Here is a 26,124-nt window from a genome sequence, read left to right as displayed (position 1 = left end):
GTGGAAATAACACAGAAAACCTTTTCCTCACAGGCCATCAAAAACAATGCTGGATTTAGAGTATGGATTCTCTTCTTCCTTGTGATGTGCTCATTTTCCTTGCTTTTCCTGGACTGGTATGATAATTAATTAAAGATAATACTGGCTACCTGCTTTGTTTGTAAAACTTTTGACTTTTTTTTTTTTTTTCCCAATGGAGCAGAGTGTAGAGCATCCATGTATGTTTTATGCATTTCTTCCACAGGGAAATGTTTCCCAATAAATAAATGTGTGTATATCTGCTCGTGCAGATGATATCATGCATTTTAAATCCCTTTCTCAAACATAAAATCATGCTAAGAACATAAAAGCTTCTGAGAGAGCTGGGAAGAAAGCTGCCAGCTGGAGCAGAGCTAACAGAGGGGGAAAAAAAAAAACAACCTATAATGGTCTTATCATAGTTCCCCACATATCTGTGATGTTTCAAGTGCAGCTTTGGAGCAGATCAAGAGAAAACTGTTCCTGGGCAGAAGGATCTCCACTGTCTCAGGCTTTTATTGAATCATTGAGTACATGGTGATGGGTTTGCACGTGTAGGACCTCTGCTTCTGATCCTCTGACAGTCCTGGAGTCAGAGATCAGGGTGATTTAACAGAGAGAAGAGTGATCAGAAGTCAGCTGAAGAGCTTTACTTCTGAGTGACAAGAGAGAGAACACAACACCAAGAGACTGTGCAGTGAAACAAAGGTTCTGGGTGGCAGAGCAAAGCCAAAGGACAATATTAAAGCCAAAACTCTTCAAACTACTAAAAACAGGGACCAATTATTTAAGTTAAAGTCTCAAAATCAGCTGTAGGGAAGAGTCATCTCCCTCCTGTTAAATCAGAGGGAAAAAAAATGGTTTTGACTTCAAGCAGCTGCTCTTCCCAGGTTGGAAACTTCCTGGGTTTTTAACATTTATTGTTATGAGAGAAATAAGTTGTTTCTCATCTGTGTTTACTTGTGCATCATCAAAGTTTTTATTGTCCTAAATTTAAGGGGAGATTTAAGCATCATGAATCAGTGCTGTGTAGGGCAGCCTTGGGGAAGAGATCTTTCCAGCCTGTAAAATCTGAATGTTCTCTGTAAATCTGTTGCTATGAAATGTGTGGCTTGCTCTCTCTCCCTCCTGAAATGTGTATTATTTCCATACCTCATAATGCACCAAGCAGCAGCCTTATTCTTGCTTTACTCTGCACAAAGTGAAAATGTCAAAAGTTGCACAATTTAATCACACTCCTCAAAGCCTGTTGGGAAAAAAGCAAACATGGCTCATTTTGAGTATCTTAACAGAAGGCTTGAAATTTTTAAAGGCAACGAAAAAAATTTGGCACTTAACTCACTGCTTTTTTATGCATTCTGCATGCCATAATGACCTAATAAAAAGCTGCATTACTTTGTGTAATGCACGTTTCCCATCCAGGAGGATTTAAGTCAGAGTGGTTATTTTTTACTGGTGAGAAAGGTTGTTGATCCAAGCAATTCTGCTGCAGGAAAAATAACAGTAGAGCTGACCATGTTTGTTCTGCTACAGATCCCGAGGAACAGCCCCTACTGGGGGTGTCCCTTCATTTTTATTATTTTTTTTAATAGTCTCTACCAAAAAAAAGAAACTTTTGACATGTCCACTACACCTTGTCCCATCCAAGCCCCAGGGTGACTGTGGCTTGCCCAGACACTTGGATTACTTAACTGTTAAATGATTAACATGTCTTTTTTTTTTTTTTTTCTTTTTTGTAATATATATTTAAGATTTATAATAAAAATGAAACATGGTTTCACACAAAGAAGAGAGAAGTTTGTCATTACAATGGAACTTCAACGTGCACCCACAATACTATGTTCTTCTACATCTTTTCCCCTCCCAAGCCAGACAGAAAACATTTCTACTCTTCACTCCCAGCCACACGCAGCTTGAAAACAGCCAAGTTGTGTCACCTACTATGCTACAGTTTCACTTGTGATGCTCTGTGTTTCCAGAAGTACCCAACCACCAACCATCCCCAACCCGAGAGCTCTTCCTAATTAATCAAAAGGAGAAAATGGTAATGCAATAAAAGGAGAAAATTTAGGCATATTACTCCCTCTGTTTTACCCAACAAATTACATGGTGGACTATATCTACTGTGAGCAGGCTTCCTGCCTCTTTATTATGATCAACAGCTGTTGTTTCTCATTAAAACATCCCAGACTGTATAGATATATATTAATTTTTTTTTTTTTTTTACACTATCCTCAACATCCATCACTAAAACTGCTTTTTTTTTTTTCCAGAGGGTCTATCTAGTTTGTGTTGCAGTGCACATCCTTACCAAGATGCTAAAGCCATGGTGGAACTGCAGTTAGTAATAAAACACTGAGCATGCCTTGTTGCAGAGAACTTCATTACACTTACAAATAAACAACAGTAGAGAAAAATAGAAGAAAAAAAAAAAAAAATGCTACCTGACAGTTTCTTTGCCCCTACAGATCATTACATTATGCCCCTGACATCACTGCTCTCATTCTTGCTTGAGCCAAAACTTAAGTATTAAAGAGAGCTTTCAGCTAAACAAGAGATCACTCCAGTTATGGCTGGGATGTTTCGGTTTGCAAAACAAGAATTTTAAAAAAAAAAAAAGAAAAAAATTTATTAAAGTGTCACTTCAGACAACAGAACACGTGATTTGCCTAAGGTGCAAGCCCTGAAAATCCACTGAAGAAATCTCTCATCATCCAATGGCCTGCAAGAACAAATCTAACATTGGATTTCTTTTCTTTAACATCGAAAATGGTGTCAAAGCTCTAAAGCAATGCTGACAGGCACCTTGTTTTTTGTTTTTTTTTTTATGCCCATGAATGTTCTGCAGCAAGTTTTGGGTTGGTTTGGTTTTTTTTCATTTTGTTTTTTTTTTTTGCAAAGCAGTATCAGCAAACAGAAGCAATTGCACCATAAACATGAGTAACCTCTAGATTTCCCATAATTATATTTAATGAAAAGTTCCTTAAAGTCCCTCAGTTACCTTCAAATGACAGTGTTAATCTTTAGCTTCTCAATCTAAGCTGCTTTCTCAGCAGCCTCAGTCTCCTGCTGGGACAGTTTCTCCTCTGACAGTACAGTCATCCAGGGGGACACTGAGCGTGTGATGGTTTGTTTGGCCAGGTTGTAGTGGTTGATCACTGTGTAAAATTTCCCTCGAGCACTGGAGTCTTGCTCAGAGTAGTAGTTTTCCAACCCAGCTGGAATGCACTGGTTATTCTGGAAAGAAAATCCACCACTTAGATCACAGATAGGCTCCCAGACACATCACGAGTAGGTTAAGGGGGTTGGGATTGATTTTTTTTATTTTTTCATTTTATTTTTTAATTTTTTTTCCTTTCAGGCTAAGCTGACGTTTGCTTTCTGTGAGTCAAGATGCAGCAGAAAGCAATTACCTACAGTGCTGTCCTGCTGTGTTCAAAATGTTCTGCCCTGTGATCCTTAAATTACTTTGCCAAGGAAAACCAATCTGCATTTATATGCCAGAATAATTAGCAGGCAAGAAACAACATTATTTTAAAAAAAAAAAATCTAGTCCATCAATATTGTGGATTTTATTTTTTTTTTTCCCCCCACCACCCAATTCCAACTGTTTGCTCTCCACTTCCAGTTCTCTGTACACCCCTAAAGTAACTTCAGACTTTGGATTCTGGGGGTTTTGCTCTGAGGGACCAAAAATTAATTCAGTGGTGCCAAGGTACAAAGAGTTTTACAGCCCAGTGAGTGAGAGACACGGGGAAAGCAGTGAGGGGTGGCCAAGCTCTGTGACCTGCAATTGTTCTCACAGACCTTGGCAAACAAAACTGAATATTGGTAATTTCTGAGCACAAATACACATGGGGAAAAAAAAAAAAATCAATCTTTAGGACTAGATGCAATCTGAAACGTGTCCACGTTTGCTTTTGAGTTGACTCTTGCCAAAAAAAAAATGAAGAAGAAAGAGAAGTGGTACAGACAGTAGTAACAATTTCAAGAGGTTTAAATTGTAAAGCACAAAAAGGATGGGGGAAAAAAATCCACCTGGCAGTCGTGGCTTAATATAAATTTTGCATTCTAAAAAGGTTAGAATGAAAAAAAATAATAATAAAAAAGCAATCAAAAGGTATGGAAGAAACAAGCAAAACTTGCCACCCCATCAACAACCCTACAGGTGTTCTCACCAACCTGCCTGCAGCCTGGTGGCAGAGCTGGAGGGGACAGAGCTGGGAGGGGACAGAGCTGGGAGGGGACAGAGCTGGGAGGGGACAGAGCTGGGAGGGGACAGAGCTGGGAGGGACAGAGCTGGGAGGGGACAGAGCTGGGAGGAAGGGGACAGAGCTGGGAGGAAGGGGACAGAGCTGGGAGGGACAGAGCTGGGAGGAAGGGGACAGAGCTGGGAGGAAGGGGACAGAGCTGGGAGGAAGGGGACAGAGCTGGGAGGGACAGATCCGGGAGGAAGGGGACAGAGCTGGGAGGGACAGAGCTGGGAGGGACAGAGCTGGGAGGGGACAGAGCTGGGAGGGAGGGGACAGAGCTGGGAGGAAGGGGACAGAGCAGGGAGGAAGGGGACAGAGCTGGGAGGAAGGGGACAGAGCTGGGAGGAAGGGGACAGAGCTGGGAGGAAGGGGACAGAGCTGGGAGGAAGGGGACAGAGCTGGGAGGGACAGAGCTGGGAGGGGACAGAGCTGGGAGGGAGGGGACAGAGCTGGGAGGAAGGGGACAGCTGGAAGGAAGGGGACAGCTGGAAGGAAGGGGACAGAGCTGGGAGGGACAGAGCTGGGAGGGGACAGAGCTGGGAGGGGACAGAGCTGGGAGGGACAGAGCTGGGAGGAAGGGGACAGAGCTGGGAGGGACAGATCCGGGAGGAAGGGGACAGAGCTGGGAGGGACAGAGCTGGGAGGAAGGGGACAGAGCTGGGAGGAAGGGGACAGAGCTGGGAGGAAGGGGACAGAGCTGGGAGGAAGGGGACAGAGCTGGGACGAAGGGGACAGAGCTGGGACGAAGGGGACAGAGCTGGGACGAAGGGGACAGCTGGAAGGAAGGGGACAGCTGGAAGGAAGGGGACAGAGCTGGGAGGGACAGAGCTGGGAGGAAGGGGACAGAGCTGGGAGGAAGGGGACAGACTGGGAGGGGACAGTGTCAGGGGGGTGACAGCCCTGCCAGGCAGTGCTGCTGAGGCTCCCTCTGTCCCCAGGCAGCAGCCAGCACAGACCCTGCCTCCCAGGCTTGTCTGGAGCAGCCCCACAGAGCAGAAGGGGCTCAGCCTGGCTGAGTCAGCACTCTGTGCCTGCTCAGCACTGGTTTGAGGCAATGGAGCCCTCACTATCATCATGGTAACTGTAGGTGCCAGCTACAAAAAAATATCAATCAATAAATTATATAAATTTTTTAAATTAATAGTATAAACTAATATAATTAATATATAATGAATATAACTAAATATTAAAAGTAAAATAAAATTTAAAATAATAATAATATAAAATAATAAAATAATAAAAAATAATCCAAGACAAATTCATACCAAACCAAACAAAATACAAAAATACAAAACACAAAACATACAATCCAAACAAATATAATTAATATATAATGAATATAGTGAAATATTTAAAGGAAAATATTTTAAAATAAATAATAATAATAATGTAAATAATAAAATAATAATGTAAATAATAATAAAAAATAATCCAAGACAAATTCATACAAATCCAAACAAAATGCAAAAATACAAAATACAAAACATACAATCCAATATATATATTACATATATTGGATTTTATATATATATATATTATATCCAATATATCCAATAAATATTATATATAATGAATATAATTGAATATTAAAAGTAAAATAATTTTTAAAATAATAATAAAATAATGAAAATAATAAAATAAAAAATATTCCAAGACAAATTCATACAAATCCAAACAAAATACAAAAATACAAAATATACAATCCAAACAAATATAATATAATATAATATAATATATAATGAATATAATTAAATATTAAAAGTAAAATAATTTTTAAATAAATAATAAAAATAATGAAAATAATAAAATAATAAAAATAATCCAAGACAAATTCATACAAATCCCAACAAAATTCAAAATACAAAACATACAATCCAAACAAATATAATATATAATGAATATAATTAAATATTAAAAGTAAAATAATTTTTAAATAAATAATAAAAATAATGAAAATAATAAAATAATGAAAATAATCCAAGACAAATTCATACAAATCCAAACAAAATTCAAAATACAAAACATACAATCCAAACAAATATAATTAATATAATACATAATATCATAAATAATTAATATAATATTAAAATAAATTTTAAAAAAAATGATAATAATGAAAAATAATCCAAGACAGCTCTGGAACAGAGTTGTTTGATGTGTGCCACCTCCTGATGTGTTATCCAGGCTTTCCCTGACCCCATTCTGATGGGATACAGTGACCACTGGGTGTGCAGACTCAGTATCTCTGCAGTGATTGTGTCACCCGGCCCGGGGATGCAGCCCCAATTCTAAATATTTAAAACAGGGGAAGGAACACAACCTGCTGAGCTGCTGAAACCTACCAAGGAAATTCCAGCAATTGTAATTATTGGTGCTGAAGGCAAACCAAGGTGAGAGCCACTCTAAGGAAAAAAACAAAAAAACCCACAAAACCAAAAGCCACAGAATCTTTTGTTGCTTTTAGAAGCAATTTGCTCTGCGACAGGCAAACTGACTCAGTAATGTTGGTTTTTTGTAGGCACAACATCTGACAGAAGAAACACAGAGCACAGTTTCCATCTTGACTCTTGTTTTTGCTCCTGGAATTTCGTGGAAAAGAGAGGAAAAACCCTTTCCCTTTACCCTGCTCCTCTGTACTGCCCCAGGACAGCCCCTCAGCTCAGTGAGTGATGGAACTGATGCAGATTCTCATCCCACCTCCTGCCTGAGACCCTCAGCTTCTGCAGAACTCTCCTCTCCCCATCCTTTTTTATTTATTTCCATGGTTCTCGGGTGAGAGAAGGAACAAGGGAGGCCACGAGGAGGAACTGGGATGTGCCAGTTCCATTCCTTTCCCAGCCCTTCTATTTCAGGAATAATTTATGGGTGAAGGCCTTTGCTGCTGGTCTGTGTCTGGCTGGATGTGGATGGTTCTTTTTGCTCCTGAAGACAGAAAGACACCAACTCTGCTGGGTCAGTAATTCCCAAGGTAACAGAGGATGATGCTGTCTTTAATGCCCTGGGATGATTTTGTTGTGCTGTCCCTGAGGCTGACAGAATGCAGGAGCCTTGGCAAGGAGAGCCAATGGGTGACAGATGCAGTGTGGAGGACACCTAAGAAACTCTTCCAGGATGTTAAGTGCACTCCAGAAAACTCCAGAGTCCTTCAGCAGAGTGATCTGCACAACAGCTGTACTGGGGCTGGGTCAGAAAGCTTGGGCAAGGACAAAACTGCAGTTTCAGATTGCTACACAATCTGAAAAAAAGCACCTTTTTAATTAAAACTTCAGACTCTTAAAAAAAAATCCCCAAAACCACCACCTTTGGAGCTGCTCCATGTATGAGGATCAAAGCCTTCAGGAGAGAAACCCGACCAGGTTCTGTGCAGAGTGTGACTGAAGCACAGCTGGGACACTCCTATCCCCTTAAATGTTTTTGACAGCAGGAAGAGAAGAAAGAAGACTCAAAGGAAGGGACAATGTGGGATGAAAGGAAGCAGAAGCAGCACATTGTTAGCAGAGATGTGACAGGGAGATGGGAGTGGCCAAGATCACATCCAGATCAAGCCAGGATCACATCCAGTTAGGCTCAGTGGGAAGAGTCTGCACTCCAGATTGCTCAAGGCCAAAAGAAAGCTTAGGAAACAAAAGCTCTTCTCCCATCAGACACGAGCACAGAAGGGTTTTTCAGTGCTCATCTGAACCAAAAACACAAAAAAAAACCAACAGCAAAACCAAAGGTTGGATCTCCTGAGTCCCAGCCAAGCATTCCAACCACAGGGTATTTTGCCCTTGAACCAAGGGAAAAAGCAGGAAGCTTAAAACTGAGTGCTTGGAGCCAAGGTAATCCAGCAGAGCATCACTGATTGCAGCTCTGCTCTAAATTCTTGTGAGATATTTAAGTGCCTGAAGTGACAGAAGCAGAAGGCCTGAACAGGATGATCAAGGAGTGCTGAGGCAGCCAGTCCTTCTTAAACCCTTTTGAAGATCATGCTGTCCCCATATGATTCATCCTATGCCTCAATATTCTTAAAAAAAAAAAAAAAAAAAAAAAAAAGAGGGAAGAATGTCATCATCACTGCTACTTTTCCTTTTTAATTACAGCCAAGTTCAACCCTGTTAAATTTACCTTTGAGGTCATAGCTGAGGAGCCAGCATGACCACCTCACAGGAGTGGAGTGAGCCATGGCCTCCCTTCTGGTTAGCACCAGCACTGTTTCCAAAAATGTATTTTCCCTTTTTTTGGCATCACTTTTGGCCTGTGGCAGTTGGGCTCAGAGCTTGCTGTTCTAGAACAAGTTCTTTCTACAAAAATAACCCTAAGCCAATTCTGCTGCTTTAATGAGAACATCACTCTGCTGTTTCTTTGACACATATTCCAGTAATTTCTTTTCTTTTCCTCCAGGTTTTACCACTCTCTCCTTCCCTAAGACACATGAATTCAGAAAAACATGCCAACATGAGCCAATAAATGAGGACTTTGTCCAGACAAAGATGAAGTAGGTTTGAAGGACACTGGTGCTGGGACTCTGCTGTGTTTTCAGTGCTTAAAGCATGAGCAAAAAAACAGCATTATGAAAACTGTGCAACAGCACCAGCTCTATTAAAAATCAGGCAGAAAGCAAGATAGCAGGAAGCACACCAACCTGTGGAAATGGACACAAGAACACAAATTTCTCTGCAGCACAGCAGGACTTATGACTTAACTGAAGTTATGCAGAGAAGAGCACAGAGAATATTACAGACACTCCTAATTTAGTAGGATGCAATTTACCTTGAAAACAAATCCTTCTGGACAGGTATGATCATACTTGTAAACCTTGTAGACTACCAGAAATACAACACATGTTAGGAATGCAAGGGCAAAAAGGACCAGCATGGTTACCTGTAAAGAAAAATAAAAAAACCATGTTAGTAATGCACTGCTTATTACACTGCTTATTACACTGCTCTGTGTGGCTGTAGCAGCAGAAGTGGATGAATGCACTTTACAGTGAAACCAAGCAAAGGATAAAAACAGCTTCTTAATTATTGAGGGAAAAGAGGGAAGCTCCTGCCTCCCCCTTCTCCAAGAGAAAGCAGCTGAGCTGGCTGGTGGCTCTTTGCCTCTGTACTGCAAGGCTTTTTTGGGTTGCATTTCTGCTGAGTGCACACAGGAGGCCAGGAAACACGTTCAGGTAACCACCTCCTGCTGCTGCTCCAGTATTGGGGTGATGCAGGGGTGATCCTGCAGTGGTCAGGAGGCAGGGAGGTGGCACAGGTGTCACCCAGGTTATACAAAAGTCACTTGAGGTAAGAAGAAAGTCATGTTTGTCTTCTCTTAGGATGAGAGTTTGCTGCACCTGGATGGATGGATGGATGGATGGATGGATGGATGGATGGATGGATGGATGGATGGATGATTCCCCCCAGGAGGAATTCCCCCCAGGAATAAGCCCCCAGCAGCTGGAGACTGGCAGTGAGACAGGAGACAAAACCACCTCTAGAATTACCTTGCCCACTGGCAGAAAAAAGGCCAAGATTTTGGGCTAGCAGTTACACTGCAAAGCTCCCTAACAAATCCTGTTTGAATGTGTGGTTTGATTATTCTAAAGCTTCTACTTTAGAATTTGATGTGCAAATGAGTAGCTCAAGGAGATGACAGAGTAAGTGTAGCTGAGCTTGGGTTTTTTTGGTGGTGTTTTTTTGTTTTGTTTTGGTTTTTTTTTGGTTTTTTTTTTTGGCAAAGAAGCCAACATCTGCAACAGTGTAAGAAACAGTAATAAACAGAAACAAACAAGATTGTGTAAATAGTTAATTAAAACAAAGTGTAATATTGTCTAAATCTTAAAGGAAATAAAATAAGCCAACTATATATGTATATTTTAGGAAGAGAATGTGGGCAGATCAGGGCCAATCATGCAAACAGGAATAACCTGGAACTTGAGGAAGCAATGAGAAAAAAAAACACAAAAAAACACAGTGTTGCCTCTGAGTTAAAAAAAAATAAAAATCATCACCACCACCACACGCTGGCTTGAGGATAAATCCCAGAACTAACAGGATTTGCAACACTGCAAACTGTGTGTGGCAGCAGGACCAATATGCTGAAGGATTGAGATCAACTTTTAGGGACTTCTCACACTGGAGAAATGAACATCACCACGAGCAGAGAGCAGCAAGTGCCAAATTCCCTCTCTGAAATGAGGCTGGGGTGCTGCTGAAGCTAAGGATTTTATAAAGCTTTTGACAAAAAACAAGCCACAAAAATAAGTAGGACTGGAGGAGAGGAAGGGAGAACTGCAGAGGAAAGGTAATTTAGCAGAAGGAATGTAGGTGTTAATGTAACAATGCTGACTGAAATGAGGGGTGGAGCAAAGGACCTTTCTGGTAACATCATCTTCAGTTTGTCAGAACAATCATTGGATTACAAAAAAAAACAACAACCAACAAAAAACAACACAAAAGCAACAAAAAACAAAAAAACCCCACAAAAAAAATCATATTCTTAATTGCCCTCCAAAACTTTCACACTGACATCAAATTTCAAATCCAATTTGTCTTTTCCCAGGTTTATGACCCATTTTTTATGACCTGTTTGTACACACCAAGTTGAACATGGACAGATCACCCCACCTTGCCAACCTCAGGATTTTTTCCTGGCATGTTCCCTGTCTCAGTATATCCTGCAGGAATCCAAGAGATCAAGCATGTTTTCCTTCCTGGTCATTCTCTGTGACCCAGTTTAATAACAAACAACACAATGTCCTACATGATATATCCCACACAGCCTTCCAGGAACATTATTTCCCATTCAGATGAGGCCCTAGGAACAAACTGGAAAGTTAGCAAAGTGGTATTGTAGCTGAGAGCAGGTAAGACAGTAGAAAAATGTTTGTGTTTCCACAATCACTGCAAAATCACTCTCTCCACAGCCCCTAAGCTGCTTCTCAGAAGTTGTTTGAAAGAGGTCAGAAGACCAACCAAGGTTGTGAAGATTGCTGGGGCCTGGCAAGTGCCAGAGCCAGAGCCTCAGGGTGGATTTGCTGAGCCATGGAGCATTTCCCTGAGTGAGTGAGTGAGCTGTGTGAAGCTGTGAGTGCTCACTGCTCATCCAAGTCAGGTTCTTCCATTGCCACCATGAAGCCTCTGGGAAGAGCTTGAAGGCTCCTGGTTCACAATTCTCACAGAATCTTTCTCACTTGCTGTGTTTCCTGATGTTATTTAGTATTAATATGCAAATTTTTGATCTCATTATCCCCAATAATTTGCAACCACACTCCATGTGCACATCCCTAATCAAGCAAGCTCATCTCCTCCCTATTAGGAGAGAGACCCTCTTCTCTTAACCATCCTTTAAGTTAGGAGTAACTGCTGTGTGAGGGACAGTCACACATGTAACCAAAACAGATGGAAGGAAATCCATCCAGGTGATCCTCACCACTTGTTAATCCAACCCTCTTCTCCCCTTTTAAGCTGAAAATCCTTCAAAGAGCCACCTTCCTTCACTGCTCTAACACCCCAGACCTGTCAGATCCCCAGGTTCACTTCTGAACCTCAGAGAGTCACCAGCAACACAGCACAGCCCCACCTCACCTCCTGAGCCCTCTCTTCCCAGAAATAAATCTCTTTCAGAAATAAAAGAACAGAAAGAGGGCAAGTGACCAAATGCACTTCAGACCACAAGTGCTGCCAAAGCTGTGGTTTTGTTGCTTCCTTCCACAGCAGCTTTGCACACTCAGTATAAACTGAAGTTATTCACTATAAACTGAAGTTATTCACTATAAACTGAAGTTATTCTTTCTAGTGAGGCACTAGCAGCAAGTTGTCCTCTTCCTCTCTTCAAGGCAGAAGATGCAAAGCATGAGCAAGCACTGCTCCTTCTCTTTACAGAATCAGAATTGTCATGGTTGGAAAAAACCTCTAAGATCACCTCTAACATCCCCCCTCCCAGTAAGAAAAAATAAAAAATATACACATATCACCACACTCACAAGAGTATGTTGTGAAGTGCCTCATCTACACAGTTTTAAAATACCTCCAGGGATGGTGACTCCACCACCTGCCTGGGCAGCCCCTTTGGTGCTCTCTAGGAAATAAATTCTTCCCCACACCTCACCCAAACCTCCCCTGGTACAACCTGAGGCCACCTCCTCTGGTCCTGTCATTATTCACTTGGGAGAAGAGGCCAACACACCCATGTCCCTACAACCTCCTCCTTTCCTGCCACTGCTCCCCAAGGCTCTAGTGCTGCATGGGGTTGTTGTGACCCAACTCCAGGACCTGTGTGGAATTCCCCTTGTTAAACCTCATAAAACTGTCCTTAGCCCATCCATTCATCATATCCAGGTCCCTCTGCAGAGCCCTCAGGGGGAGGAATCCTCCCACCCAAGCTGGTATCTGCAAACTTGCTAAGGAAGCACTCAATCCCCTCATCTATGATGAAGACCCTGAACTTCTCTTCCAGAAGGAAATCTTGGATCTCTTCTCCTTGTGGGAGCCAACTGGCTGAGTGCAGGCCCCTGCACAGGGGGAGCAGAAGTCTTTAGAATGATTATGATCATTCACTGTTATCTCCTGAAGAACTACAAGGTGCCTGTCACACCACACAAGTGGCTTTTAAAACACTTTTGGTGAAATACCTGCAAGGTGGCACAAAAAGCCATTTATTTTAAGTAGGAACTCAAAGCATGGTTTTGTTTTCATCTTGAGAATGTCTTGGAAAGTTGGTTTTAAGGGGCTGGCAGCACAACTAATGAACAGAGATCACAACCTATGTGGCAGATCTTTGTACAGATTGCAAGTGAGGAGCAGAAGGACAACATCTAGCCAGAAGCCACTGCAGTAATCAAAATGAGAGATGACTAAAGAATGAACCAGCAAAAAAAAACCCAAAACCACCCTGTCTTCAGTCTGTGTAAGCATTTACCTGAACAAATGAAACTCACCAGATCTGACAACTGCACTAACATGTAAGCAGCTCCTGACCATCACGATCTGCTACATCTTCCCAATCACTTCAACATGCTCTGCCCACTTTGTCTTCCCAACTTTGCTTCACCTAAAAAGCACTGCAAGCTGTTATTTTCTTCACCTGGCTACTGAAGTCTCCTCCTTCTTCACTTTGCTGATATTTACTGCACTCCCTTTTCAATCAAGCCAGAATATTATGGCAAATTTCATGGATTGCACCACCTGTGCCTGCTTCTCTTCACACCCTCCTCTTCTGAACAAATTTTACACCATGTTTCAAGGGATGCACAAGGGGTGTTTCAAAGGATGCCCCTTTCCTCCTCTGAGCTCTGTCTCCATCCACTCTCATGTCCCACCCAAGCCTGGGTGCCATCTGTTTTCCCTCTGCCTTCACCTCCACCCTTCTTGTGATGCCTCCTCCTCTTTCACCACACAGGCCCCCACCTAGGAGCATTCCTGTTGCTACAAGAAGTGGAACTAAAGTGGAACTAACAAGGACATGGAGCAATTTTCACTGCTCAGACACTGGCACTTGGTCACAGGCCTGCTCTGCATCTCTGGATTACCTATTGCAGTGGCAGCTGCTCTGGGAAGACAACTTTCAACTTCTGATTTGTCCTTATAGTGCCAGGCACTGAGCAAGAAGAGTGAAGACACACGTTTTATAAAGCACCTTTCATCTGAAGTGATTTACAACCAATTTATGCTTTGCTCACCAGTGAAATGCAAAGCCCTCTGGGATGAAATTACAGCAGCTCTGTACAACCATTTAGGACAGGAAATTAAGATTATTGCTACCCAATTTAAACAAGAGAATTTTAGGCAGGCAGACTATAATTACAACAGATTGTGTCTGGCTGCATCCCATGGCCTAAAATTCATAAAACCTACCACACTGACTCCCCTGCAAATGGCTGTGACCTCCATTTCACCTCTCTCTACTGAAATCCTCCATCTCCAGCTGCACAATGCCCTCTACCAGCACATTAGAGAGCACTGAAATCAGCTCTCTGCCTCCCCTAACATCCCTGCTTTCCCAAACTGACATTCTCCTTTGCTATTATCTGGGCCTGTCCCTCGTTTCCATGAAAGATGGTTCTGAAACAATGCACAGAAGGGTTTAGAAATGCTGCATTTGAAGTAAATGGCAACGTGAAAGAAAGGGAGCTTCACATCTATCCCTGCAACATTTGACTCCTGTTCATTTACAAAGCAATCCAGATTACACAAAACAACTTGGTACAATTTTTTACACTTGCTAGGGAAATATACATCCATCTACAAGCTGAACAGTGACTCCAAAGACAACCTCATTTCAGAAGAATATCCCTAACTTACATCAAGTCATAGGTTTAGCTATATGACTGGGATCTCCTCAGCTCAGCTTCTTCACCAGAACATTCCCATCAAACTTTTGTCCTCAAAAGATGATGACAGTCTTGGGGCAGACTGTACAGAAAAAGCAGGAGATCAAAAGACTGTCTTTACCAAACTGAGATGACAAAGAGGCAGAGAGAACTGCATGGATGCTCACCTGGAGATGACTGGGGGTAGCAGCAAGAGAGGCAGACAGAATCACAAGGGATTCTGAACTGAAGCTACAGCCCCAGTGCTTATTAACAGTGACAGAACCAGCCTGCCAGGGAGTCAATTAATGAAACCTCAGGGAGTTACTGTTAAGACAAAAACAGGTTAACAAGCCAGTGTCCTTCAGAGTGTTAGAGCACTGTGCTTGACACAGCTGCTCAGGGCAGTCACACAGCACCATGAATTAGTTTCTAACCTAAAGAGATCTGAGGAAGCAGTTCAAGAAACCCTGTGGCCCTGAATAAGAACCTTGTTGCCTTCCCATACAAACCCAGAAGATATTACTGAGTCCAGGAGAAAAGCTAGGAAAAGTTACTGCAGAAGAGGAAAGGCTATGTAAGTGTTACATATATAGAGAGAGCAAAACATCTCTGTCACCAGTGTCTGTGCTTCTGCTCTAAGATTGCCCATGGATACAAGAGGACACCTGACTGAGAGCAGGGGGTCTGCTGTTAGGCATCCACTTTAGTTAAATCTTCCAGCTCTGACTGTAAAAAAAATCCTTTTAGCCAAAAATTTAGCAGGAGGACTGTAAATGGGAATTATCAAACATTAAAAAAAAAAACAAACAAACCAAAAAACAACCAGAAAAAATGACAGCTACCATGCAGTGCTATTACTTAAATCAAGTGTTTTACTACAGCAGTTACAACCTCTTTTTACTTTTCTTGTTTAAGGTAACAGTGGTAAAATTCAAAGCCTGCCAAATGTTTATGAGCAACTTTAATCCTGTGAGTAGTTCTACTGAAGAAAATAGAACTACTCAGAGCCATAAGTACTTGTCAGCCTTCCAGCCCTAAGTGATGGACAGAATACACTGAAGGAAGTGATATTCTATGATTCTGTATCCTGTACAGGAACCAGCTGACATCCCATGCACCTAACAGAACCTGTAAGTAGGAGCAAAGAGCAACACACAAGAGTCATCTCACAGAAATCGAAAGAGAATTGTTTTCCCTATCTCTGGTTATTTTTCCAGCAATAATAGTCATTGGTACAACCAAGAACATGTAAAAAAGTCTTCAGTCTTAAAATGAGTGGGTGAAACTGCAGGAATTGATTTTGAAGTCTCAATTCTTCTCTCATAACCTCATGCAGACATTTCAACAACTGTTTGCTACTTGATAGTACATGGCTTGCACCATGTGTTCTTGCCACCCAAAGCTGGAGGCTTTGTCTCTTATGCAGAGATGTCAAGGCTAAAGCCTGAAGAACTGAACTGCCTCTGAATGGAGCCAAATGGTTTAAGGCATTAACCACAGAGCTTGGGTTTATTTAAGGGCTTGAAATTTATTGGGAAATGTTTTAAGTATTTGCTTCCAAAATAATTCTGAATGTTCTTCATTTAGGTTCCCCCGAAGACAGGAAAAAAAATCTCATGCTTTGAAACAGCAGACAGTTTTTGAAATTGGTGAGTTTGTGCACAATGGTCAATTGCAGCCCAACTTCAGAGGTGGCAGAACAGAGATCCCACTACAAAATCCAACTGGAGTTTGTAATAATGCTGCTCTGTCAATGGAAGAGGCAAAGATTTGGCCTTGGGTAGTGGATACCATCAATTCTCCTCCTCAATGGCTTTCTCTTATGTCCTGATGCATTAAGACTCCTTTGAAATTACATTTCCAGCCTTGCTGGGTTATTCTGTAGAGCTGAAAATTCACAGGACAGAAGAATCTGCCTTATTCAAAGTTGCTTCTCCTGGTGTGAAAGATCAAACCCCCCACATTAGCCTACACTGTTCAAAAAACAAAGCCAAGACTATTTCTCAATGAAAAATAATCTTCAGTGAAAAAAACCACATCTTCCTTGGTGTGGCTAGTGCCATAAAACTGAATTAAGTCAACAGGGTTCTCAGGAAGCCTTCACATTCTTCTGACAGTTTATGATTTGAATTCATAATGTGGCTAAATACAGGAAAATTATACTTGCTGTTTTCTTTGTGAACATTCTCAGCTCTGTTGTAATAACTGTGGTAATGTGGATTGAATGCAGGAAATATGTTTTTTTAAGTTCTTATTCACCCAGCTGCTAAAATACTAAATGATCTACATGACACACATATGCTGGAGTTGCTTCATTTGTTGTAATGGGTAATTTCTCCAGAACAGCTTTAGATGATCTGCACTGGTGAATCTTCAAAGTGCAATCTGCTTTGTCCTTATTTAAGAAGTACATCTCAGAATACACATGTGAATTATTTGTAAATATGACTGACTGCTTTTATTTTTAGCACAAGGTTTGAGCCATGTCTTGTGGCAAGCTTCTGCATCAGTGATGTACAACGTTCAAGGCATTACAACATCATCTGAAGCTTTTCCCATGAACACAAGCCAGAGTCAATATCCTACCAGTTAAATAATGCATCTCATAATTATAGCAAATATTTAATTTTCAAACAAATATCCTTTTGCTCTCCCAGAATCAACAGCAGTGGTTAACATGATAGTTCACAATTAATAAGGACCCAGGAGAAAACCTCACACAATCGGTACTTTTCATCTACATATTTATGAAATTTCATCAATTATTCATGTAATATTTACTACTGGGAGTGGTGAATGAGACAATCATCCCTGCTGGAGAACCAGTCAGTTCTCTTTAAAACCTTGCAAGCAGTGTAATTCAATTCTAAAACTGCTAGATTAAAGGACATTTTTAGGACATGAACGTTCTACATGAAACTATTGTTTTCAATTAACTGAACCACAATTTTCCTAATTGATCTACCCCCACACTCTTCATTAAAAAGCCAGACTCACAGCCACAGTGTGAATCACCCTTTAATTCCCAAGAGATATCAAATCTTACTGAAACCTCTCTCTGATGCAGTAGTTACCAAGCAGCAAAACCTAGCAACCCTGTAGTGTGAGATTAATCCCAGAGTGATTCTCAGAAAGTAACATCTGAAAGACATTTTATTTAAGTATGCCATCCAAAGGGACATAAAAGTGCAATACAAAAATGCTCTGCCTTCTAACTGTTCAGATATACAAATTAGGAAAGACTACCTAACAGCATGATGAGCTATTTGGTTTGTTCAGCAAGGTTTCACTTGCTCAGCACAGCTCTCCCAAAAAAAAAAAAAGACAGAAAGAACCCAGATCTACAGAGAGATATGTAAAACATTTAGATGTGACTAAGATATTAAAAACCCTTCCTTATCTAAAATTCAGTGTTCCAATGATGAAATCCCTTAGTCCCTACAGCTACTGCAAAATTCCTCAGCTAGAGGTTCTGTTCAGTGGCTTGGAATATAAGATCTAACAGGCTACTCCAGCTTTCTCCCCTTTCTCTTCTACAGCATATAAGCAATTTCAGATCACCTCAGTGTGAGCAGGACACTGAAGTCAGCCAGAATTAAGGACCTCCTTGTTCTGAGCTGCCCATCTTACCCAAGAATATAGTGCTCACAACCCTCACCTCAGAGGAAGGGGATTACTCTCAAGGATTGGTGCCATGGTGCCAGGAGGAGAAAGAGAAGAACGTTCCTCAGAAGGCAGCATTTTCCCTGAGGGATGGGATGTCCTTGGTCCAAATCAGGGAACAGAAAAACTGGAACTAGGTTTCTTAACTCCTTAGTAAATCCCTGCCAGGCCTCAGAACATCTCTTATTAACCATCTGGGGTGGCTCCCCACACAGCTGACTGGGAACCTACCTGCTTCACCCAAGACTCCACCAGGTGACCTGCACTTAAAACATTTTGTCCTGGCAACACTCTGCCAAGTTCCTTTGCAAATGCAGACTAAAACACCCAACCTAAAGCACCCCGAGCCTTCATTTTGTCTGCTTTGCAAACAATTCCCCAGAGGCACATGCCCTTCTGAAAGGAGGCTTGGGCATTTTTTAGAACCACTGTTCAGGCACAGCTTTTGTGTTTTCTTCTTCAAATTACAGAATTAGAATCTTTGGGTGTACCCTAAAACTCTTGTCATGCAAACAGAGGTTAGAAGTGCACAGTATAAACAGAATCCCAGTTTTACTGAAACTGTATTTTTTTCCTCATACTAAACATCAGGCTTTTCCAAATGTACTTGTGCAATCAACAGCATGGTTGCCTCCTGTTTAAAAGTGCTTTGGCATCCTTGGGTAAGATGCCAAATTAACAGCACTGAAAAGCTAAGAGAACAAGATAGGAAAGAATGAGCTTAAGTGCCAACTTTCCTGCTTTGTTTTACTTGCACAGAGTAAGAAAACCCTTCCTCCAGTGACAAGGGGGAAAGGTAATTAATTCCTTGCACCACTGAAGCATTCATCTTTCCTCTGAGAGTACTAAAGGGAGTAATAGGGATGTGGGCACTAAAGAGTAAACCTGAGTTAGATTCTTGCTGAACTGCCATCTGCCAGAAAATCTCCTTGTCACCAAGCTGCAAGATACAATTGGACCAGGAAAACTGATAGCAAAGAGCTCTGGTACACATCCCTGAGCTGCCAAGTCATACATTCAACCATGAAAAAATACATAATGGACTATGACAGTGCTTTTAAGCAAATGGTTTGGCCACAGTGAGAAATAATAAGCCAAAAAACAAAACCCCCAAATACTTCTTGTGGTTCTTGCCCTTCAACACTAACAGGATTTTTATCCATGTCAGGAGAGCTACCTGTGTGCAGCCCACACACACACACCCTGGTCAGCCACCTTCTGAAAACCACACACTGACAAAAGTGCCTTTGGAATTCATCTGCCAGCAGATGTACAAGCAATAATGCCAGATTTATTCTGCTGCTAATTGCTAAACACTGAACTGTTAGAAGGTTGAGTTTATTTTTCTCACATCCAGCTAAACCCACAACAGCCACTCTTTTAGTTACAGCCAGTTTTCACTTTTTTCATTACCAGCCAGTGATTTTAAGCACCTCAGCAAGCAGCAATAAGTCATTAAAATTTGCAGATAGCACTGCTTACCTTAAATCTTTCTGAAACCCCTTCAGTGATGCTGATTGTGAATTCAGCTATTTTAGGAGTACGGAATTTTCCCTTCTTGCGATCCGGTTCATATTCTGTTTTCGTTTTGACCACAACCTTTAAAAAAAAAAAAAAAAATCAAAAAGCTGTCAGCTGAAACCAGCTGCAGGAATCTCATTTATTTGTTAACTCTTTTTTTTTTTTTACTAGGCAAGCATCTACACAGTTCAAATACAAATCATGAAGCCCTTCCCCACGTTTCTCCTTGCATCTTTCAAAACCAGCCACATCCATTTGCTTCATTGATCCCATTTTTGGGATTACAAACTGCAAACCAATAGGACGAGGCAATTATTGAAGAGGTCTTTGATGGCAGGGTTCTGAGTTTAAAAGAAATGAAACACATCCAGCTACTTTGTGCCAGACTACAGCTTGTGACACTCTTATTTTTAACATCCAAATTTTGAATAATCAGCTGCAAGCAACGAGGTGCACACAAACCCTTGTGTTGATGAGATTTTTTGAAACACCCAAGGCTCTTCAGTTTATTCCTTACTGTGAGCTACTGTCCCAAGCTATGCAATTTAGCACCTTACCTGTGTTCCTGAAATATCCATTATGTCAGTCACATCTCTAGTGCTCTCCTCTGCATTCCAATTGTACAAAATTTTCACATACCTAACCTATTTGCCTCGTTTTTGCCTCCTGCAATTCTTCAGGATCTATTTCAAAGTATCCCTCTCAAGACAGGGTGCAGGTTACCATACTCAAAGCATCTGTTCAATTTTCTCTGCTGTTCCAAAGAACAAAAATCTAGACTGTTCTAGACTTTTAAAACCAAATTCTATCATTAGAGCAGCCAGTGGTATCAACAGCAACTACATTAGCCTGAAATTAAGATTGGGATATTTAAGAGGCAGACAGGGAATGAAATTAAAGCTTTAGGTTGCCCTCTCCTGACTTGCCTGGAATGGTATCTAGAATGTGTAACTGGACCTAGACTCAGCACCACAAAGCTTACTAGACACTGCTACAACTTTACACATATATATGCAGGGCACAGTAGTTTAAAAACTACTTATTTTCAATGAGACAGTAACCATTTAACTTCATAACTGCCCAACAGTATCGTGGATGCAAGCTGGAGGTTTTTGGAATTTTTTTTTTAAACATTTTACTTCTCTTCCTCCCCTTTATGTTGCATAATCTCAGGCAACTCAGATCACATTCAGCTGACACTGAACATAAGTTCCACCAGCTCGGTTATGCAATGTCTTCTTTTGTTTAACATACCTAAGTATGAATTTAAATCAGTTCATCCTATTAATTTAGAAGCTGTCAAAATCATCAAATCCTAAGTGCTGGAGTCCTGTTCCAGAAGTTATGCTTCTCTGCCACACTGGAGCCTTGTAAGGAAATAATAAGCATTGATACATGAAGCATGTACTCCTCTTTATTACACAGGAGTGTCCTCGTACTTCAGAATTTGATCTGTGTGTCAATCTTGACTTAATACCCTTCCTTTACATCAGCAGCTCTGCTACTGCCACTGAGTCTGTAGCAACAAGGAAAGACACTCACACAGGACTTCACCAGGCAGCTGCAGGAGTCAGCAGACCAAATTTATGCATGTTTTTATTTTTTCCCCATGTTTGCAAAAGGGAAGAAAGGCTAAAAAAACCCAAAAAAAAAGCCAGTGGAAAGAATGGAAGAGCCAATCAAAGATCCCTTTATTTAAGCTTCTAGTCTAGCTGTACATTTCTTTTCATCAAGGGCTGATGACTTGAAGGTGAGAGGAGTTCTGCCCCATTCTAACAGGAACAATCAGGCTGGCACAGAACCTCCTGGGTTCACCAGAGGCTCTGCCCAAGTTAAACCTATTACTTGTACAGCTCCCCAGCTCAGACTCCTGCTTAGCAGTGCAGTAACACAGCAAATTCCTTCAGAGATTGGTCCTGGTTAATTGGTTATATCCAGTCACCAGTTGGCAGGCGTATCAGACACAGGAAGACTTAACTTGTTCTAAAGCCTTAGGGTGCAATTTTGTCCTCAGTTACCAGATTTACACCCATGTAAACCAAGGGCAGAAAATGGACCCTCAGGCTCTCCAGCAGCTGTTACAGCTTATTGCATTTCTGCCTGCCAACTGGTCACCACACAGAATGCTACTGATAGCAATTAAAATGGGAGGTCACAAAGGTGTTTGTGTTGCCTACAAGCAACACTCCACCTAGGAAAAATCTCACAGGCTAAAATTATTTACCTCAAAAATAAGATTATGTGATTTCTTTTGAGCTATGAGTGATGTAGAGCTATCACTCTATCCAGAAGTGGAACTGAGCTCATGGAGGGCACCATGACAAAAATCAGCCTCAAAATATTACTGACCATTTCCCAGTTAATTTTGTAGTTTTCAAAGACAGCAAAGCTTTGACAGATGCATGAGAAAGGTGCATGTATCCTCCTAAAACAGGATACTCAGAATACAGTATCTTAAAAGTATCCCAGTCTTAAGTAAGCCTTACCTGTAGTAACACTTAAATGAACTCTTTACAGTGAGAATAAACATATTTACAGGCTAACATATCAGTGAAATCCTTAAAATTAAATCATTAGTAGTCAAGCCATGTAATGAGGAATCCAGGATGTACAATTCCCTTCCAACCTGTGAGCAGCAGGGGACTGCCCCCTTCCAGACACAGGGCACCTGAATCACCTATTTGGAGGGTTTTGAACCAAATAAATTGCCATGGGCAAAACTCAGTGGCCAGATTTTGTTATTTCATCTGGGGCTTGCATTAATACCTTACTGAAGCACAGGACTATGGAATTTCTTTCTCTCTGTGGCCTGTCTGCCCATGTACATCTTGCAGAGACATAAAGCAGTGCTCGATCCTCCTGTTAGGGGGGATTTTTCTGGACAGAGAAAATTCACATCACTCACAGAGAATAAACCATACCTTCCAGATACAAAAAATAGGAAGGGCTATGACACTACAGCACAGAGAAGCTTGCAGCTGTGTGTATATTTCATATAGAAGCACTGACATCTATATATGCCTACGTTAACATTTCCCACAGCTTTTCAATGCAAATCACTACTACAGGATTTTCATTAGCTTAGCTATTAGGTGGGGTTCTTTTTTTTCCCCAGAGGGAACAACACGCCTTAAAACACCCTCATTTGCTTGACATTTCTATGCTGTTTGTTACATGTAACCTATTCTTTTGTTGTTTGCCTGCGATTTGGGTGTGATTCTCTGGGGTGGAAACTAAAGCTTACTGTACCTTATCAGGAGGTGGGAACTGGAGCTGATTGACATCCAAGGGTGTGATCAGGGGGATGGTGTCAAATCCATCCTCCAAAAGGGGCTGCTTTGTGCTCTTCTCGCTGAAATTATTCCCCAGTTTCACCATTCTTCCAGGATAGAGGGATTTTCTGCAGGCACACATGCACAGAGATGCAAAACGTCAGAAATTCGGAATGCACCAAACCTTTTTTTTATTATTTTTTATTTCACAGGTTCTTACAGGAAGGTGGAAAAAAAAAATAATTAAACAAATACAAAATTATACATTAGTCTCTGCGACTCGGTTGCATTTTGGTGGCTCGGGAAGTAAGAACCAAAAGCCAGCGTTTTTACTGCCCGAGTTTAAATTCAAGTATCATTTACATAATACATACTTCATCGAATGAAAAAAAACCCAAAACAGCCCCAAAATTCCCCAGCGAGCTACCCTGATCCCAGCCATCCCTTCCCGCACGGACCCGCCTGAGGCATCGCCCCTCAGCCCTTGGGGATCGGGCGGGCTCCGCTGCTGACCCCCCCCCCGGGCTCCACCGCCGCAGCTTCCCTGCCTGGTTCCCCCCGGTTCTTCCCGGGTTCCCCTCGCTCCCTGCTCCCTCACATCGGGGCCATGTCCGGGGGATACCCCTCGCCCTCCTCCCTTCGCGCCGCGCCCCGCCATGGCGCTCCCCGGCCTCCCCTCAGAGGGGCAACGGCCACACCGGCATCGCCGCCGCCGCGGTTCCCGACCCCTTTCCCTCAGGGGAGAACGTGAGGAGAAAAGCGGCGGCCCCGCCACTCACCGCCGCGGCTCCCGGCCCTTCCGTAAGGGACGACGAGGTGTGAGGCAGCGGCCCCGCCGCGGCTCCCGGCCCTTGGTCGAGGGGTGAGGAGGGGGAAGGTTTGGGGACGGGGGGGGGGGAAAGGCTGCGAGGCGTCGTTCCGCCGGCGGCCCGCTCAGCAATGGCGGAGGAGGGAGGGATGGAGGGAGAGGGATGGGGTGTGCGTGTGTATGTGTGAGGCGTGAGGCGGCGGCTGTCCCTCCGCGGGGTGACTCTTGGGCGGTGATGCAGCCGCCGCCGGAGTGAGGGCAGCTCTGGAGGAGCAGCACAAAGGGGCCCCGCGGGGATGAGGCGGGCGGTTCCCCCCCCCTCCCCTCAAGGCAGCCGGCGACTGGCGCAGCGGCAGCAGGTGGAGGAGGAGGAGGAGGAGGCAGCGGGGGGACGGGACGGGACGCACCGCCCTCCGCGTCCCGCCCCTGGTACCGGGGTGGTTGTGGTGGATGGGTGGATATGGATGTGGTGGATGTGGCCGTGGCCGTGGCCGTGGCCGTGGCCGTGGCCGTACCCTGAGCTATCAGATCCGGGCAGGGAGCGGGGATGCCGCCGCCCTGCCCCTCACGGCAGTCCCTGAGGTGGGGCGTGAGGGGGAGGAAGGCGGGAAAGGGGCCGTGGGGTCTCTCGGTGCCTCAGGTGGGCGAACTGCAGGAAATGAGGGGGAGGTGGGAAGGGGACCCCGGGCTCGGCCTTTCCGCTTCCCCGGCTGCGAGTCGAGGGGTTTAGAGCCGGGGGTAAACCTTCCTCCTTAGCTTTTCTCCTTTTTTTCTTTAATTTCATCCCCCTGCTGCTCTTCGTGCAGGGAAAGGGGCGATGGTGGTCGTCAGGGCCTTGAGACCCGAGTTGTGCAAAAGGAGGGGGGAAAAATGAATATTGGAACGGCGTCACTGAAAGGTAAATGGGTATTGCAGAGCTGCGCAGCCAGAGGGAGAGAGGACATCTTATGATCTCGACTGTCTAAAAAAGAAAGAGGGGAAAAAAAAAAAAGAAGTGATTCATATTCACTGTACTGTCTCCTCTAAGCCAAGGCAACCAGCCTGCTGGTTTTGTGCATTGGTTCTCAGCTGGTGGAGGGAAAAACACTGTAGGCAATGCAACAAGTGACTGGGATGACAGGCAGCTCTTGAGAGAAGAGGCAGAGAGGTGCTCAGCCTAGAGCCAGCTTTATGCTTCCAAACCAAACGAGCCTCTTTTTCCAGTTGGGAGCATGAGCATAGCATCCCTCTTTTCCTTTCTGGGCTTTGTAGGGAAAATATTGCAGAGTATTAAAAATTCGATTGCAGTAAGGAACTTGAGAGTGACTGCAGTTCTTAAAATTTTCTTGCTCTCAGACTGGTATTTTATTCTACCATTCAGACACATTTTTTTCTTGATATGATAGGTGCAGGGGCTGAAGGTTTGTTTGAGCTTGGGATTCAGCTGCCAGTCCACACAAGTGTTCAACAGTGCTGATGCAAATGTGAACTGCAGATAAAAGTCAAATTATGCTGATCCCATCTTCCCCTAGGAAGTGGTATGTTACAGACATGGCTTTTGCTTTGCACTTAAAAGCACCAGACACTGGTCAGTGGTGACTGAATTTCTTCTGGTTCTAAAATGAGCATGGCTGTAATCAGAGAATAGTTTGGGTTGGAAGGAACCTGAAGGATCATTTGGATCAGGCTGTCAGCAAATGTGCTGAGAGTGCACTCAATTCCACTGTCCATGTCACCAGTAAAGATGTTCAACAGCACTGGTCCCAGTACTGACCCACTACTGGTCTCCACTTGGATATTGAGACCAGTAGTCTTTGAGTGTGACCATCCAGCCAGTTCCTTATCCACTGAAGCCAATCTGTTACCCATGTGTGTAGACAGAATACCAGATATATTTCAGCAGTAAGCCCTTCCACATACAGCTCAGAATTTTATGTCTTTAAGGGGGATTTAGACTTTTTAATGCAGACTACGGCAAACAAAGTTTTTGTTTGGTTGTTTTTTTTTTTAAATGTTAAACCCACCCATATGCTCGTGAGTAATGTTTTTAATCTAAGAATTTTATTTTGTCTGAAATTCATGTGAGCTATCTACATCCTTTTTGGCCCACGTGTAAGTTCTTCAGTAAATGTTAAGAGTACAAAAGGAACCTGAGTTCAATTGCAGTCACTGGTGTAAGTCCTGCTGTCTTCATTGGAGTAATAATTTCACTCACTTTTCATAGGAGAGTCTCACCAAATCTGAAGCAGAGTCAGTGAAAAAAAATGTACTCAAGACTTTAACATTCTATTGCTATAAAATCCCAATCTTAGAGTTTAAATTGATAATATG

At 42.7% G+C, this 26,124-nt stretch overlaps 2 protein-coding genes across 6 annotated transcripts in view; one reads left to right on the top strand and one right to left on the bottom strand.

Moving 5' to 3' along the window:
• STX18 (syntaxin 18) overlaps window positions 1–3,957 on the top strand; it is a 63,679-nt gene extending 59,722 nt beyond the window's left edge. Inside the window, exons 11-12 of one of the 4 annotated variants that reach the window (XM_071743971.1) lie at window positions 34–135; window positions 3,380–3,957. In XM_071743971.1, coding sequence (XP_071600072.1) covers window positions 34–129 — 96 coding nt within the window. In that variant the 3' untranslated portion in view covers window positions 130–135; window positions 3,380–3,957. Of the gene's footprint in view, window positions 1–33; window positions 2,384–3,379 lie in introns of those variants that run through there. The other 3 variants (XM_071743968.1, XM_071743967.1, XM_071743972.1) reach the window with 3 other exon arrangements.
• Window positions 517–24,213, bottom strand: NSG1 (neuronal vesicle trafficking associated 1). 2 transcript variants are annotated; one of them, XM_071743974.1, is made up of 6 exons: window positions 23,786–24,153; window positions 22,984–23,134; window positions 19,696–19,812; window positions 9,024–9,134; window positions 3,020–3,255; window positions 517–1,264 (listed from the first exon to the last, which is right to left on the bottom strand). In XM_071743974.1, the coding sequence occupies exons 2-5, from the start codon at window positions 23,110–23,112 to the stop codon at window positions 3,055–3,057; spliced, it is 558 nt and encodes a 185-aa protein (XP_071600075.1). In that variant the 5' UTR covers window positions 23,113–23,134; window positions 23,786–24,153; the 3' UTR covers window positions 517–1,264; window positions 3,020–3,054. The 2 variants fall into 2 exon arrangements, with proteins under 2 accessions (XP_071600075.1, XP_071600074.1); XM_071743973.1 differs by lacking the exon at window positions 517–1,264 and having other exon boundaries at window positions 2,636–3,255; window positions 23,786–24,213.
• Window positions 24,214–26,124: the final 1,911 nt, after the last annotated feature.

Source organism: Heliangelus exortis, chromosome 4, assembly GCF_036169615.1.
Source record: "Heliangelus exortis chromosome 4, bHelExo1.hap1, whole genome shotgun sequence".
Lineage (NCBI taxonomy): Eukaryota > Metazoa > Chordata > Aves > Apodiformes > Trochilidae > Heliangelus > Heliangelus exortis.
Note: the sequence above shows the minus strand (reverse complement) of the source record. Positions and strands in the feature narration are given on the sequence as shown.